This window comes from Aspergillus vadensis (assembly GCF_003184925.1).
Source record: "Aspergillus vadensis CBS 113365 unplaced genomic scaffold BO88scaffold_14, whole genome shotgun sequence".
Classification (NCBI taxonomy): domain Eukaryota; kingdom Fungi; phylum Ascomycota; class Eurotiomycetes; order Eurotiales; family Aspergillaceae; genus Aspergillus; species Aspergillus vadensis.
In genome coordinates this window covers 807,670-821,449 of record NW_020292052.1, presented here as the reverse complement: position 1 = coordinate 821,449, position 13,780 = coordinate 807,670, and the positions used below count along the sequence as shown (strand labels likewise).

Genomic DNA, 13,780 nt, shown 5'->3' with positions numbered 1-13,780 from the left:
CTGGTGATTGTGTTAGGCAATGCGATTAGAGTAGTATTAATCGATTTATTGGTTTTCTCAAGCTTAGTCTACATACGGACAAAGACGGAGTGTTCACATAGAGATCTTGTTAGGGACGTTGAAAAACAACGAAGTTGTAGCCCGTTCATCCTTCTTTTGTGCTGTGCTGTCGAGTTCATGATGGCTATATCCGCTGTTATCCATGGTTTGGGTCGGAGCATCCGAGATTGGGATTAGGTTGTCTTTTTATCCGTGTATAATAATAGAAAATGAGAACCTCTCAAGTGGTGAAGAATGTTCTGCACCTGCCGTGGTGCAACCCTATTCTCGTAGAATTATTGGGACCCGCCATGATTAGCTCGCGACTGCCATATGGTTGAAAGAAAGTTGGTGGATATTATGAGAAGAAAGCTTTGGTGGCTGAGACCACTATACTACTCTTATAAATTGACGCTGCATTCGCACTGTTTTGTCCTCCATCCATTCCACAATTGGCCACAGCCAGCCTTCCTAATACTTACTGACTCTAACATCGAGCGTCATAAAACTACATCGAAACTAAACATGGCACAGGGCTCAGGTAGACCGCTTGAAGAGCTGCCCGTCGAGCTCCTTCAAGCGATCCTCGCTGCCGCGCCAGACATCAAAACCCTGGAGGCCGCCGTCATGACCGGACCAAGCCTGTATAACGCCTTCAAAGGAGCAGAAGAGTTCATCGTGCGGCCAGTCGTGCTACGCCAATTCGACTCTAATCTGCTACACGATGTCTTAGCAACTCATGCATCCAGCAACATTCAGGACTGGTCCATCGGCCAAGCCGAAAAGTTCTTGACGCCATACTTTGCCCGCGACCAACACCATTTCGTCGACTCTATGGAATGGAAACTCTCTCGGGCTCGTTCGATAGACCAATTTGGTGAGACCGTGCAGTACCTTGCCGACCGACTAGCGACAAAAGCATTGTCTAACCACACCGCCTGGAGTGGCATACTGTCCTGGGTTGTTCCGCCAACCAAATTGGAGAGAAACCGGATCAGTCGCAGTCTGTATCGATTCGAAACGTTTTGCAATCTGTACCCGTCCTGGAAATATGCACTGAGCTCTGACACCGGTAATCTGTATATCGATAATTTTGCACCATGGGAGAACGAACAATTAGTCTGCGTTTCCGAGTGCTGATACAAACAATTCATCCTCCCGGGTACGTTTGGTCTTTCTTGTTCCATCCTTTTCCGACGACACTATCCTATCAAAACTGACTCAGACAAAACAAATCCTAATTTTTTCGGACCCCAACCTCAATTCTAATTGGCCGGAGCTTATACCCCAAAAGCCTTCGTGGATCTTTCAAACATACGTAGAGGCATACATAGAGTCTCACTTGTTTCGCGGCCTTACTCATATTCGACTATTCGCGCTGGACAAGGACACAGACTTACAACAAATTGCGCAAGTCGTGCGTGGAAGACGAGTCGACGGTATGGGGGTCGACTCTTTCATCAAAGACATGACTCGTTTGCTCGGGCGGGAGGAAACTCCTGATCTCGATAATTTTAGTCCCGAGGACGAAGAAAAGTACATCCCTCGGCCATGGTTCCGTGACCCAGACAGTGGGCCAGAAGATATATGGCGATGGGCCTATCAATGGAACCAGCGAAAACAATTTTTTGCTGCTCGCAGTGCGCAAGCTTTGCGGTCGTGGTTGTTTGTGATGTGGGATCGATGGCGCATCGACGAGATGGGTGTTTTGGTCAAATTGCGGCCGTGGTCTCATAGTGATCGGTAGAAATCTATTTAGTCGTGAGAAAGACGGCGGCTGGAATGCTTGAAGATTGGTATGTTCGTAAACGCAGACTAGCTCAATACTACATCCTTTCGGAATCTGGCAGTAGGGTATATTTCCATTGAATGCCCGTGATGATCGTGGTAGTGTTATCTCGGTCCGGAGAGTGTGAGATTGCAGTAGCCCACGTCCTTTGGGTTCTTTTGCTTGCTCCATATATCAATTCTTCTCTCTAGCCCCTCATTTTCTGTCACTTTCATAATATTATAGCCCCGAAAAAGATGCTCCACCTAATGATGCTGCTCTATTACGCCCTTCACGGTCTAAACCACAGCAGATCCAATCCGCACTTATAATATCCCACCGATTCTGAACAACTAATATGACGACACCATCATACACCCACAAACCAACCCTAATAAGGCCATACCTTTTCATGCAGTTCCCGTTGTTGATCGCCCTCGGCTAGATTGATAAACTCGCTCTTAAAGTACTCACTCACCATCTTGGCATGCTCATACTCCTCCGGCCGAACCATCCCTCCAATCGGAATGAGTCCTTCTTCTTCTAACTGCTGAACGATGCTGGAAAGCCCCTCAATTAGTTTCCTTTCGCGCTCATGTGCAGCTAGCTCATCGGCATTGAAGTCAACCGGGCATGGTGTGTCATCTTGCCGGAATTGATCTCAGTATGCGGCAACCTTGATCAAAGATTCTAGTACTGTTACGATATTAGTTCAACAAGCTCGACATGTTTAGCTACATACAGCTATCTGTAGCGTTGATATTTGAATAATTCTCCTTTGTTCATGTACACTTCTATGATTCATCAGTTGTATTCGCACTATGAAGCCAAGGAGAAATTACCTGAGCCATCTTCCAGGAGCTTGACTAGCACTGGCTTAGTTCCAGAGCATAGGGTTGTGTGGGTAGTGATATGGTGTCTGACAACGCGTGACACAGTCCTACTAGTAAGGAGGGAGAATGATAGCCTTGGGGGTTGCATTTCTACATTGTGCACCATTTATTGGAGGTCTTATCCCTGGATAATGTCGGCCTTAGCTACTGTTTTAAGTTGCCGGCACGTGGTACTAAGACGAGATAAGCTCTGTCACGTGAAATGCTTGACTCTCATCTTAGGCATCAGCCAATCTCACTATTATATCCTCTTTCACTTCATTTTACAACTCAATTCATCTATCGGAAGTCTTAGTCTTTCTAGGATCTCTAAGGGAGGTAGTAGTCTCACAGTGATATCCTACAATTTCAGGCACAAAGAAATCAGTTTAGCATCCCACGAGGATGGTTTACAACGGGAAGCCAAGTCTAGCCTGCGAACGCTGTCGCCCGCGGCGCCTAAAGGTACCGGCGTGTCTCTATCTTGTGGTTTATTTTACTTTACCATTCTTGTGGTTAGCCGTTATGTACGTTGGCAGACGGCGAGAGGGGCGAAGTGAATCGTTTAAATGTGGAAATGAGCTAAACAAAAACTGCAATCCAATAGTGCGATTGGGGGAAACCAGCATGCTCCCAGTGCATTCGGGCCAAAGTTGACTGTCCCGGGTATCGGTCTGCTTTAGAGTATACCTTTCGTGATCAGAGTCGTGATGTTATTCGCAAGGCACAACTTAGAGCCGAAAGGGAGGCCAAAGAAATCAGCCAGCGACAAAAGCGGACCGTCAAGGGTAACAGCAACCAAATGCTGACGTACTCGCCTGCACCTTCCTCAAGCCTATCGCATCCATCCGCAGAACTGGCGAAGGGATATCTGTTTATGAACTACATTGCCAAGGGTGATCGAGGGGCGTATATGCCGTACCTTTCGACTTTGACAAATCAATTGGAGAGCTCCGCTGTGGACGATGCTCTTACGGCTGCCGGGCTGGCGGCCTTGTCCAATATTCATAGGTCTCCCCAGATGATGTATACAGCCCGTAAACATTATATGACCGCGTTGTCGCAAACTGGTAACTCTCTCGGTAACGCGCATTTATGTACGAGGGATGAAACTTTAGCAACAGTGGTGCTATTGAGCATGTTTGAAGTGAGAGATTCACCTGAGTAGCAAGCTGGCTTATATTAACGAGATTTTTCCCAGGTATTGACCTGTGGCGATGACCTCTTTCTGACAAGATGGATCAATCACTTAGATGGTGCGGCAATTTTGATTGAGACGAGGGGTCGAGAGCAATTATCTCGACCGGAAGGATTGGCGCTATTCAGTCAGTTACGTACCCAGATAGTGAGTCAACCTAGCGGGATTTTCAGCTATATATCTTTCAGCGGGGCAAATATAAAGTCAATTCGGAGAAGATACTGATCAAAAGCTACTTAGGTGCTCAGCCATGTGTATCGGCAAAAGCATACCTCGGCAGTGATTCGTAATCTCAGTCAAGAAGCAGCAAAATACCGACTGAATAAAGATGATGCAATTATCGATCGACTGAGTGGCGTAACTATTCCACTCGGGGATCTCTGTGCAGACATCAAGGAGGGTACAATAAGCTGCCCTTCGGACATAGTGCGTTGCGCCTTAGAATTAGATGCACAACTCCAGTCGATAATGTCCGATATACCTGCTTCAATGGGCTACAGGACTGTCAACGCTGCCCTAGCTCACAGAGTGTCTATGGATAACACTGTTTGGGGAGCCCAATATCACACTTACCGAGATATTACCGTGAGTAGCTTCTGGAACAACTATCGATCTGCCAGGCTGGTACTCCTGGACTTGATTGTTGAAGCAATCAGAGCCATGAACACTCCTTTGCTCGGCAACACAAAGGAAGCGCATTATCATTTATTGCGACAATGTCAGGAAATATCCCGTCAATTAGTTGAGGATATTTGCGCAAGTGTACCATTTCATCTCGGATCAGTCGTGGTTGACAACCATGTCGACCAAACCTCCAGTCATCCAACCTTTCGAAGCTCTTCAGACGCAGATGAGAATCGTGCGTCTCCATTTGTGGTTCCAGCGGCCGGGGGTTTCGCCTTAATGTGGCCTTTGTTGATTGCTGCAGGTTCTGGTTATGCGTCCAAGGAACTTCGAGCTTGGATTGTAGATTGTCTAAACAAGATCGGCCGTTGTATGGGAATAAACCAGGCATTAGCAATGGCACAACTGGTACGAGAGGGCGAAAGTACGCGGGCCTGGTTATCTCCGGAGTATTCTTCACCGGAACAAGACGACCGGGAGGGGGCAGTGTTGGACGAAGCCGGAGCTCTACAGACAGATGATAACGCCTTCCGCTTCTCTACACTGATTTAGTATTATTCAGGCATGAGAAAGGTTTTCGACTCTTCGACTTCTCAAACAACAAATGCGTTTGAATGAAAGATGGCAAAAAAATCAACATTATTATCAAACTCTCGACTTCCAAACTTTTGTGTTTGCCTGATTTCTCGCCACATGGTAGACGCGACCACCGGGAGCTGTTGTATTCGGCTAAGCTGGCTCGTACCATCCAAGGTTATGAGCATTGCGAGGATCAAGAGGCGAAGTATGGAACTGCATATTCCCGGACTGATATGACTGTTTCTGAAAAATTGAATCTGTCCTGTTCACTGCGACGTCAGAACGAGGAGTAAACACACCCAGCACGGCGTACATCAGAACCACAAGGAATTCCTCGATGGTGGCCATGCAAAGCCGGATAGTCACATTTCCATCGACCAAGGAAAATTGACGGTCATGGCTGAAATTGGTGATAAGACTGTATAGCAGACGACAAGCGATCAATGGCAACGCTGACAGAACCACGCCGACGATACGCTTTTGGCTTGGTGCCATCCGAGGGAGGCCCCTGACTGTTGTCGACCACAGAATGCAAAGCACGATGTATATGGCGACAAACAGAATGATTCCAGCTCTGGTTTCGTTTTGTCCTTCAGAATGCTCGGATGTATTCGACGAGTATTGGTTTATTCCGCCGATGATCGAAAGAATCAACGCAATAAGGGCTGGAATATGGAGTAACTGAAAGACTTTGCTGCGACCAGAGATAGCGGTTGCTTTCTTGTTATAGATTCCTAGACTTAATTTATCTGTGTCAGCGTCAAAACTTCCCGGATAAGTATTGGTTCTTACATCTTCGTTGCGACAATGCTGAAGGAACTCAATCTCTGCAATAGCGAAGTTGCTTGGGAGCCTTGGGCTGATGGCCCATGGTCGCAAATCTCATCGAAACTGTCAATTGTGAGTTTCTTGATGGGGTTAAAGCAACAAGGTCATTTAGGGGATAACATACACTCTCTTCAATAAGCCAAGGCTAGACAGCAGCAGTGGAGAGAGCCCCACTGACTGCAATATGATAGCCCACTCCATATCTGAGGTGTTGTCTGGATGCGAATCACTGAGGATCTCCATCGCAGCACCTGCAATTCTGATTCCGCTAAATATGAAGAGGTAGATCCACCCGAGCTGTCTGTGAAAGCCATGGCGGAGGACGACGAAGAGAGTAACAAAGGATATGGGTATATAGACGATCAACTCGGCAATCGCAATACCTTTTTCAGTGACGGCAGTCATTTTTGGTATTATTCCAACCAGGATGCGGACAGAATGACAGGATATATTGCTCTTTCTTTATCTTCCGAGTGACCTGAATGATTCAAAATCTGTATCATCATGGCTCCGAGCTCCAGCATGGCCGAATGCGGCTTTTATAGGCAAACCATGCGAGCAAGTTTACCATGCAAGACTTCTCTTTCACGAAAATTTCTGAAGTCTCGTATGTCCGTACGAAACACATTACCGCTTTTGGCAAGTATCCTTGTTCGGTGGCTGAGACGTGGCCCTACAAGGACAAGGCAGCAGCATCGGATCGGAGGAATTTTCCATGTGATACGTTAAATCTCCGTTCTCGACTAATGCCAAGCTACGTACCAAAATGCTTGTCTAAGCGCGGCCCTTTCTCTAATATTATGGGCGATGCCTAATTGACGTGGGGCTGAGTCCACGTTGCAGGGCTTCGTTTTCTTTGACTTTTTGAGCCGCCGGCTACCCCGCGTTACCGCATCGGGAAATTTTGGTCGTGTCTACGAATCACCTTCCAGATTAGGGCTAGCCCCATCTGCTTATAAGATGCTTTTACGATTGATCGACTTTCGACCTGACGGACATGGAAATATGACTGCATCGGGATACAGTTACGTGCGACACATTTACCATGCACTGCCAGAAAACATGGTTCGGGCACAGAGGAGCAGAGAGGCGCAGCTCAGCGCTGTCAATGCGTCTGATGTCAGTACTTGTCCGAGTTGAAGTTATATAAGATCGAGGAGCTGGACAGAGACTATCTCAATATCACTACTCATCTCAGTCATTTAATTGAATTTTCCACTGCTCATCTGAAGCATTCATCTCTTGTTTAGAAGCTCAGCTGAGAAGACCCAGAAGACCCGATAGCTTCAACTTCACATCAAGATGCTATCCCACAAAATCCTCTCCCTAGCCTCCCTCATAGGGCTATCTCTAGCCCTGCCCAAAGCCAGATCACCCAAACTCGACTCCAACCCCGTCCCTGGCGAATCCCCTCTTTTCGCAACATACACCAGCAAACCCACCCCCATCCCAGCCAACTACACCCGAGTCATCCCAGCAACAGCCTCAGGCCCCGCCGGTCCCGATGACCTACTCTTCCAAAACCTCCTCAGTGCCGAGTGGATCATCTACTCCTTCTACCAACAAGGTGTGGAAGCCTTTAACCCATCCTCCTTCAGCGACCTCGGCTACCCAAACAGCACCTACGACCGCATCGCCGAAATCCGCGACAACGAAGCCGGCCACATCCGCATCTTCCAGGACGAAATCTCCTCTACATCCCTAAAACCGGGCCCCTGCAACTACAGTTTCGGCTTCGACAACGACCCCGAAACCTTCCTCGCCCTTCAAGTCTATATCGAAGTCAACAGCATGGCCTTCCTGACCGGCCTTGTCCGCGAATCCAACACAACCGATACCAGCTCCGCACTCGTCGCCGTTGCCGAAGTCGAGACCCGTCACAACGTCTGGTCCCTCATTGATGTCTGGGACGTGAGTCCCTTCGCTGGACCGGCGGATACGGTGTATCCCTACGCGAACCAGATCCTGGCGTTGACGAATTCCTTCGTCGTGTCTGGGAGTTGTCCTTCTGAGAACCCGGAGTATCCGTACCCGAATCAGAACTTGCCGGAGATTGGGTTTGCGACGAATACTACTACTGGGCATCCCGGGTCGAAGATCCAGTTGGAGTTTAGTAGTGATCCCGGGTTTACCGAGGGTGGGGATTACTATGCGGTGTTCTTTCATGGGGTGTTGAATATTAGTGTGCCGTTTGATATCAAGACTAATGAGACGGTTATTCCGGGGGAGTTTGATAAGGGGGCGGGTATTATTGCTCTCGCTGTGGCTGATGAGGCTGGGGCGCCGACGGAGGACAGTGTCCTTGCTGGGCCGTTGTTGTTGTTACAGCAGCCGGAGAAGTTGACTCTTTTGGAGCCTTGATTTAGTTGTGATGGATGGGATGGGGTAGTTGGTATCGGGTTTGGGTGTAAGCGATGAAGTGCTGGGTGTGGGGGCTGAGTGAGATGCAGTCATACTTATGACGATTATTTATGTGACGTCCAATTGCCATGAGATATCATGCAATATGGATCCTGTAGATATCCCGCCATAGCCACACTAGGCTGTAGCATTCTCGTATTCTCATTCATCTACTGTCAATCCTAATCATCATTGCTATAGCCAGTATGAGCCCACTATACGGACCGGCCGACTACTACAACCCAAAGCCAAACTAATGTAGATCATCTGTTACAGATCTGTCATATTTACACCCGAGCCCATCCAAGCATCAATCTCATCTAAACAATCTCCACCGTAGCAGTTTCACCCCCCTCAAAGATAGGACACGACCTGCTATCCGTACCTGCTAGCAATCTATCCCACAGACCAACACCCCTTCTCTCAAAAGCGCCTGGCTTGCGCGTCGATGGCACTAATATGAGGAACCATGTTTCCGGGCCCATCCTCTGATTCCGTTCAGACACCCAAGAAAATAACCGGAGGCAGTAATATGATTCGTCTGGATTGTTCATCTCCGGCTGGTCTAGAGTCACACTTACCATGTCTCCAGTCGAGCACTGCACACAGGCATCTCGTCGAAATTCTTCTTCATCGATGATGGGACCGTGGTGATCTCCTCCAGCGGTTTCGTGTGTTTGTTCAGGGAATATGAGCTTTACCTGCGCAAAGGCGCTCGTTAACACAATATAACCGTCTGTAACAGCACTCATAGGGTCCTCCAGTAGCTCATGTTGACAGTGAACTCGCTCAACGAAACACTGATCAACGGCCACGGGTTCATATTTCCATATCTCCAAGGGAAGGTCAAATCGATAGGAAACGGGTCTTCCCACTGATGCCCACGACCAGCTCGGGATATAATATGCAGCTTCATTCGCGTTCACAGTCCCACTCTCCGGTACCTCCGCACCTTCATCAAGGGGCTCAACCTCCCATGCCAAATCAAAAGGGAGCTCTTTCCTCCAAAGACCAGCCAGATACTCATCCGCTGCTTCGGGCCCTTGCCGCATATGATTCCCCACCATTTTTGCGAGCCCGGAAATAGCCCGTAACCGATCATGCCTTTTGCTGAGTGACCGGTGGGAATAATCCGAGACAAGATCTCTCCATCTCTGGTATGGTGCCTGGTGAGGTTTGAGCCATAATGCGGAGCCCAGCGATGACCGATGCCACTCCGGGTAGCCATGTCTCTCAGATTGGACTTTCGTCTTCAGGATTTTGGTTTTGATGGAAGCCCCGAGCTTGCCGTAATCAAGTGTCGTATGTCGTGGTACTTGGGGTGCTACCGCATGTCCGCATTCACAGAGCTGGCGACAGAGGCATTCCCAGATCATTTCGTTGCCGTCGTAGCAGAGTCTGCGGTTAGGTAGGACGGACTCTTGTAGGCACCACCCTCTTGTGTCTAGAGATGATCGGTCTCGATATGATCTGGGGTTGAACTTTCCTGGGCGAATTAATAGGTCTAAGGCGGGGGCAGTGTCGGGGCGGGTAGTGTGAAGGAGTTGTTGCCATGTAGGGTCACCGAAGCGCTGTTTGCCGAGGAATCCCAATTTGCATGAGTTGGGTTCCATGACCGAGATGGTTAAGTACGAGTTGAGATAGATATCGTGCATTGCTGATGCATCGTGTAGCCAGGCAATCCGATCATCTTGGACGATGCACAGAGAGTCGACCCATAGATTAGGTATCTCGAGGTTTCGGCAGACAGTGATGGCATCTTGAAGGGCGAGTGGTAACGTGGTGAGTTCGATAGCTTGGTAGTGCGACTCTAGGTTATGAGTTGTTGTGGTCAGGACTTGGTCAAGATCCTTTCCCCAGCAGTAGCTAAGGCATGCGTAGCGTACCGGCTCGACAGGTTCGAAGAGGAATGGCTCGCGTGTCCCATCTGACGAGCCGACATTGATAAGACGCCGCGGTTTGTAATCGGGGTTTGGAGACGTACAAGCTCCGTCATGCTCGTCACAGTATGACAGCCAATGACGAGCTCGTTCAAAAGCTGCCGGTGAGCCTGAATCATGCGTCACTTCAAGAGATTGAGAGAGAAATTTTCCCGTATATTCGGGGCTCTTGCCGACACGCCAATCGAAAAACTGCGCTTCGTAACGTGCAGTGGCAGCTCGTTTGAGAAAGTGGAAGGTTGTAGATTGGTCCAAGTCAACGTCTTCCGTTTCTTCAGGCTGCTGCAGATGCAGGGTAAATTGGGGTACTATGGTAAACCAGTCGTCCTCCGATTTCGCCCGCTGGTAGTCAACTAGACCGAGATACGCGTTCTCTTTTACCCAGCCTGGCTTGACAGCTTCAATGACTTGCAACACCAGATTACAGTCCAAACAGGTAGACGCATTTAGCAGAAAGATGGCAATGGGGGTATTCTCGATACCAATGTAATCCGCCCTTTTCCGCAGAACCACATGAGGACAAGTCTGGTTTGGGTCTGCATCTGGATCGGAGATGGAAGACATATTCGGTATTGCAGCTGAACTTGGGGCTCCTAGGGTAGGATTAAGATTGGCAGTAGCACCTACTGAAAGATGATTGACAGCATCAGTACCCGCTGCCCCGCTCCAACAGAAGGTTTTCTCATCACGCCAGTCGGGCGTTAAGCGATGAACACGAGACAAGCCACCCTGCTCAGCCTCATTTTCTTAGCCAAGGTCAGCAACGCGATGAGGGTCCTAGTCATCCGGGACGAGGTGGGCGGGACAGGTATGGGATTCATCACGACCCATCGCCATAGTAGCCTATCCCATAGAACTGACCTTGATTCTTAGTAGCATATCTAGAGGAAAGAAGTGTCCCCCCTAGGTGCAGCAAACGCAAAGATAAAACTGATGCCCGACAGATGATGCCTGAGGAATGCTTATATCAGGTGATCTCGGTTATAGCTTTCTAACCTAGTTGGACTGATTTGTCCAAATTCAGGTAATGTCAGCCTTAACCTTACGGCTGAGGCTTTTCCGCAAGATTCAATGCCAAGAACCCAACATTAATGACACAGCAATTATACCTAGCTGTGCAGCATAAAACACAACAACATGAATAAATACGAGCGCCAATGTAACCTGAGACTCTGGCTAAATCCTCCGTCCAATCGGATTCCCTACAATCAAACTTGGGATTCGCCGGACTCTCGGCAGCCCTAATCTCTACCAGTAAAGGTTAATCCTACCCCACTTATGATTCGCATGGCTTGGACCCCTGAAATATAGTTCCTTTGCGTGCCTGAATATGGTGCTCGTTATTCGTCTTTCACGTTCTTCGGGTCTTGGCCTTGGGGCTGCCAAGCGGGCGGCGGAGAGTGCCCCGTGGTTCCCTGAATTGGGCGTAAATGCGATCTCTATCATCACTTAATAAAAGCAAGACCCTGCGTCGATGAGGAACTTCAGTCAACATTCTGATCTCAGGGACCTGTCGAAAAGTCGATGTGACTGGTCTTGCTGTTTCAAAATGTCATCTCTAACATCGCACCTTGTCATCGCCTTGGCATTGTCAACCTCCAGCAATGCCCTATCGAACCAGCGAGATGAATCATCCGTGGTTCCATCTCCTTTTGACAGCCTTGAGGATGTAAATGTGGTCAAGAGAGACAGTTCTAAGACAGTAGAAGCTCCCCTAGTGATATATGTCTGTCAGCCCTCCACTTCTATCTATATGACCAACTGAACAGCCCTAATGATTAACAGGGCGACAGCTACTGGATGAACGCCTCGATCGGAACACCTCCGCAGTCACTAAGTTTCCTACTTGATCTTACGCGCTCAAGGGTCGAGCCCGCATACACCCTCGATGAGGACTACACCTGTTCCGACGATGAACTTTGCTCGGAATTCGGCTTCTACAAACCTACCGATTCATCCACTTATCAGCATCTCACCTACACACAGAAACACGATGCAGGCGTCGACTACACCTACTCCGATACCATAACGCTTGGAGACGACGCAGCCGACCAGGTCCCACTGGACATGTACCTCTTGTCCTACATTTCCTGTCAGTTCCACCCATCTTCCTCCCCACTCATAGCCCATCAACTAACACTCAAGTAGACAGCTCCCTCGGCCTCTCCTCCGTCAATACCAGCTTCCCCTACATCCTCGTTGACCGCGGCCTGACCACCTCCCCTTCCTTCAGCCTGATCGGCGACAACGGCAACACCACCACCCCCAGCATTATCTTCGGGGGCATCAATACCTCCAAATTCAACGGACCTCTACAGGCCTTCTCCTTTGCCGACCACACCATCACCAACAATCCCTTCGTCACTCTCGAAGCAGACTCCCTCCAACTAACCACCAACACCAACAACAATTCAACCTACCCCATCGCCTCCTCTACCCCCATAATGCTCAGAACCGACGAACTAATCACTTACCTTCCCAACTCAACCGTCCAATCCCTCTACAACGACCTGAACATAACCACCGACGGCGTGATTTCCTCTTCAAGATTCTACGGCATCCTCCCCTGCTCCCGCCAAGATACTGAATCCCACACTTTCTCTCTGGTTATCGGAAACATGACCTTCTCTGTAGGCTGGGATGAGCTCTTCGTCCCATGGACGCGTGACGGACTGTGCAAGTTCGGAATCCAGGCTCAGGAGTCGGATTACAAGACACATGCGGAGCTGGGTGTTCCGTTTGTGAGAAGAATGTATGTTGCTGTGGATTATAACAATCAGTTTGTTGGGGTTGCGACACTGAAGGATGATGATGATCAAGATGAGGGTGAAGATGAGGTTGTGGAAATTGGCACTGGAACGGCGTTGCCCAGTGCTGTCGGGGATTGGCCGGCTAGTATTACGGCGTATACTCCTGCAGCTTCGACGGGGACGGCTGCTGCCACGTTGACATTCACAACGGCGACGTCGAGTGGTGGGGGTGTGGTGCCGACGGGTCTCTCAGAAATGGGGAGGGCGTTGTTGGTGCCGGGAGTGTTGGGGATGGCGGTTCTGCAGGCTGTCTAGGCCTTGGACCCCGGTAAGATAATTCTGTAGTTGAGGTATTTTCGATAATTGTTTTTGTACTTAGTGATGTATGATGTAGAATCCTGAGCTTGTGTACAACATATGCACCGTTGTCAATTGCTTGCAGTGAATGCTAGATAATGTATGGATTCATTTCCTACCCTCTTCGCTATGCAAGTACTTATAACCCTGAAGATTCCATTATCATTCCACTAACACAATAAACTCAAAAAGCCATATATTTCACCACATCATTCTTAAACAATACTCATATTGTATAAAATCACGTGAACAAACAGCCCTCCAAATCACCTGACAAAGCGGTCAACCATGCCAGAACCCACTGACCGCCGGGATTCGAACGGGATTCCGGGGGATTCCCAACATCCACAGTAGCCTCAATTGTAGACGATGTCCGCCCGGAATTGGTTCTTGGCGCAGCCTTGAACATGCGAATAGGACCAATC

The 13,780-nt window shown here is 48.9% G+C and overlaps 6 protein-coding genes across 6 annotated transcripts; 4 read left to right on the top strand and 2 right to left on the bottom strand.

The window, feature by feature from the left end:
- Positions 1-564: 564 nt before the first annotated feature.
- On the top strand, positions 565-1,786 carry BO88DRAFT_342121 (uncharacterized protein; the record flags this gene model as incomplete). Its single annotated transcript, XM_025703128.1, has 2 exons — positions 565-1,164; positions 1,319-1,786. The coding sequence occupies 2 exons, from the start codon at positions 565-567 to the stop codon at positions 1,784-1,786; spliced, it is 1,068 nt and encodes a 355-aa protein (XP_025562173.1).
- Positions 1,787-3,084: 1,298 nt separating this feature from the next.
- BO88DRAFT_444603 (Zn(II)2Cys6 transcription factor domain-containing protein) lies at positions 3,085-5,184 on the top strand (the record flags this gene model as incomplete). Its single annotated transcript, XM_025710122.1, has 4 exons — positions 3,085-3,144; positions 3,287-3,826; positions 3,881-4,024; positions 4,118-5,184. 4 exons carry the CDS (start codon positions 3,085-3,087, stop codon positions 5,051-5,053), a joined length of 1,680 nt encoding a protein of 559 aa, XP_025562172.1. The 3' UTR covers positions 5,054-5,184.
- A 46-nt stretch (positions 5,185-5,230) lies between these two features.
- Positions 5,231-6,222, bottom strand: BO88DRAFT_390609 (uncharacterized protein; the record flags this gene model as incomplete). Its single annotated transcript, XM_025704959.1, has 3 exons — positions 5,231-5,819; positions 5,873-5,988; positions 6,160-6,222. 3 exons carry the CDS (start codon positions 6,220-6,222, stop codon positions 5,231-5,233), a joined length of 768 nt encoding a protein of 255 aa, XP_025562171.1.
- A 988-nt stretch (positions 6,223-7,210) lies between these two features.
- On the top strand, positions 7,211-8,269 carry BO88DRAFT_444601 (uncharacterized protein; the record flags this gene model as incomplete). The annotated part of the gene is made up of 1 exon (XM_025710121.1): positions 7,211-8,269. The coding sequence occupies one exon, from the start codon at positions 7,211-7,213 to the stop codon at positions 8,267-8,269; it is 1,059 nt and encodes a 352-aa protein (XP_025562170.1).
- A 184-nt stretch (positions 8,270-8,453) lies between these two features.
- On the bottom strand, positions 8,454-11,143 carry BO88DRAFT_405785 (HET domain-containing protein). The gene has a single exon (XM_025706977.1). It carries the CDS (start codon positions 10,810-10,812, stop codon positions 8,629-8,631), a length of 2,184 nt encoding a protein of 727 aa, XP_025562169.1. The 5' UTR covers positions 10,813-11,143; the 3' UTR covers positions 8,454-8,628.
- A 582-nt stretch (positions 11,144-11,725) lies between these two features.
- BO88DRAFT_367694 (acid protease) lies at positions 11,726-13,472 on the top strand. Its single transcript, XM_025704080.1, has 3 exons — positions 11,726-11,974; positions 12,034-12,340; positions 12,397-13,472. The coding sequence occupies exons 1-3, from the start codon at positions 11,798-11,800 to the stop codon at positions 13,311-13,313; spliced, it is 1,401 nt and encodes a 466-aa protein (XP_025562168.1). The 5' UTR covers positions 11,726-11,797; the 3' UTR covers positions 13,314-13,472.
- The last annotated feature ends 308 nt before the right edge of the window (positions 13,473-13,780 follow it).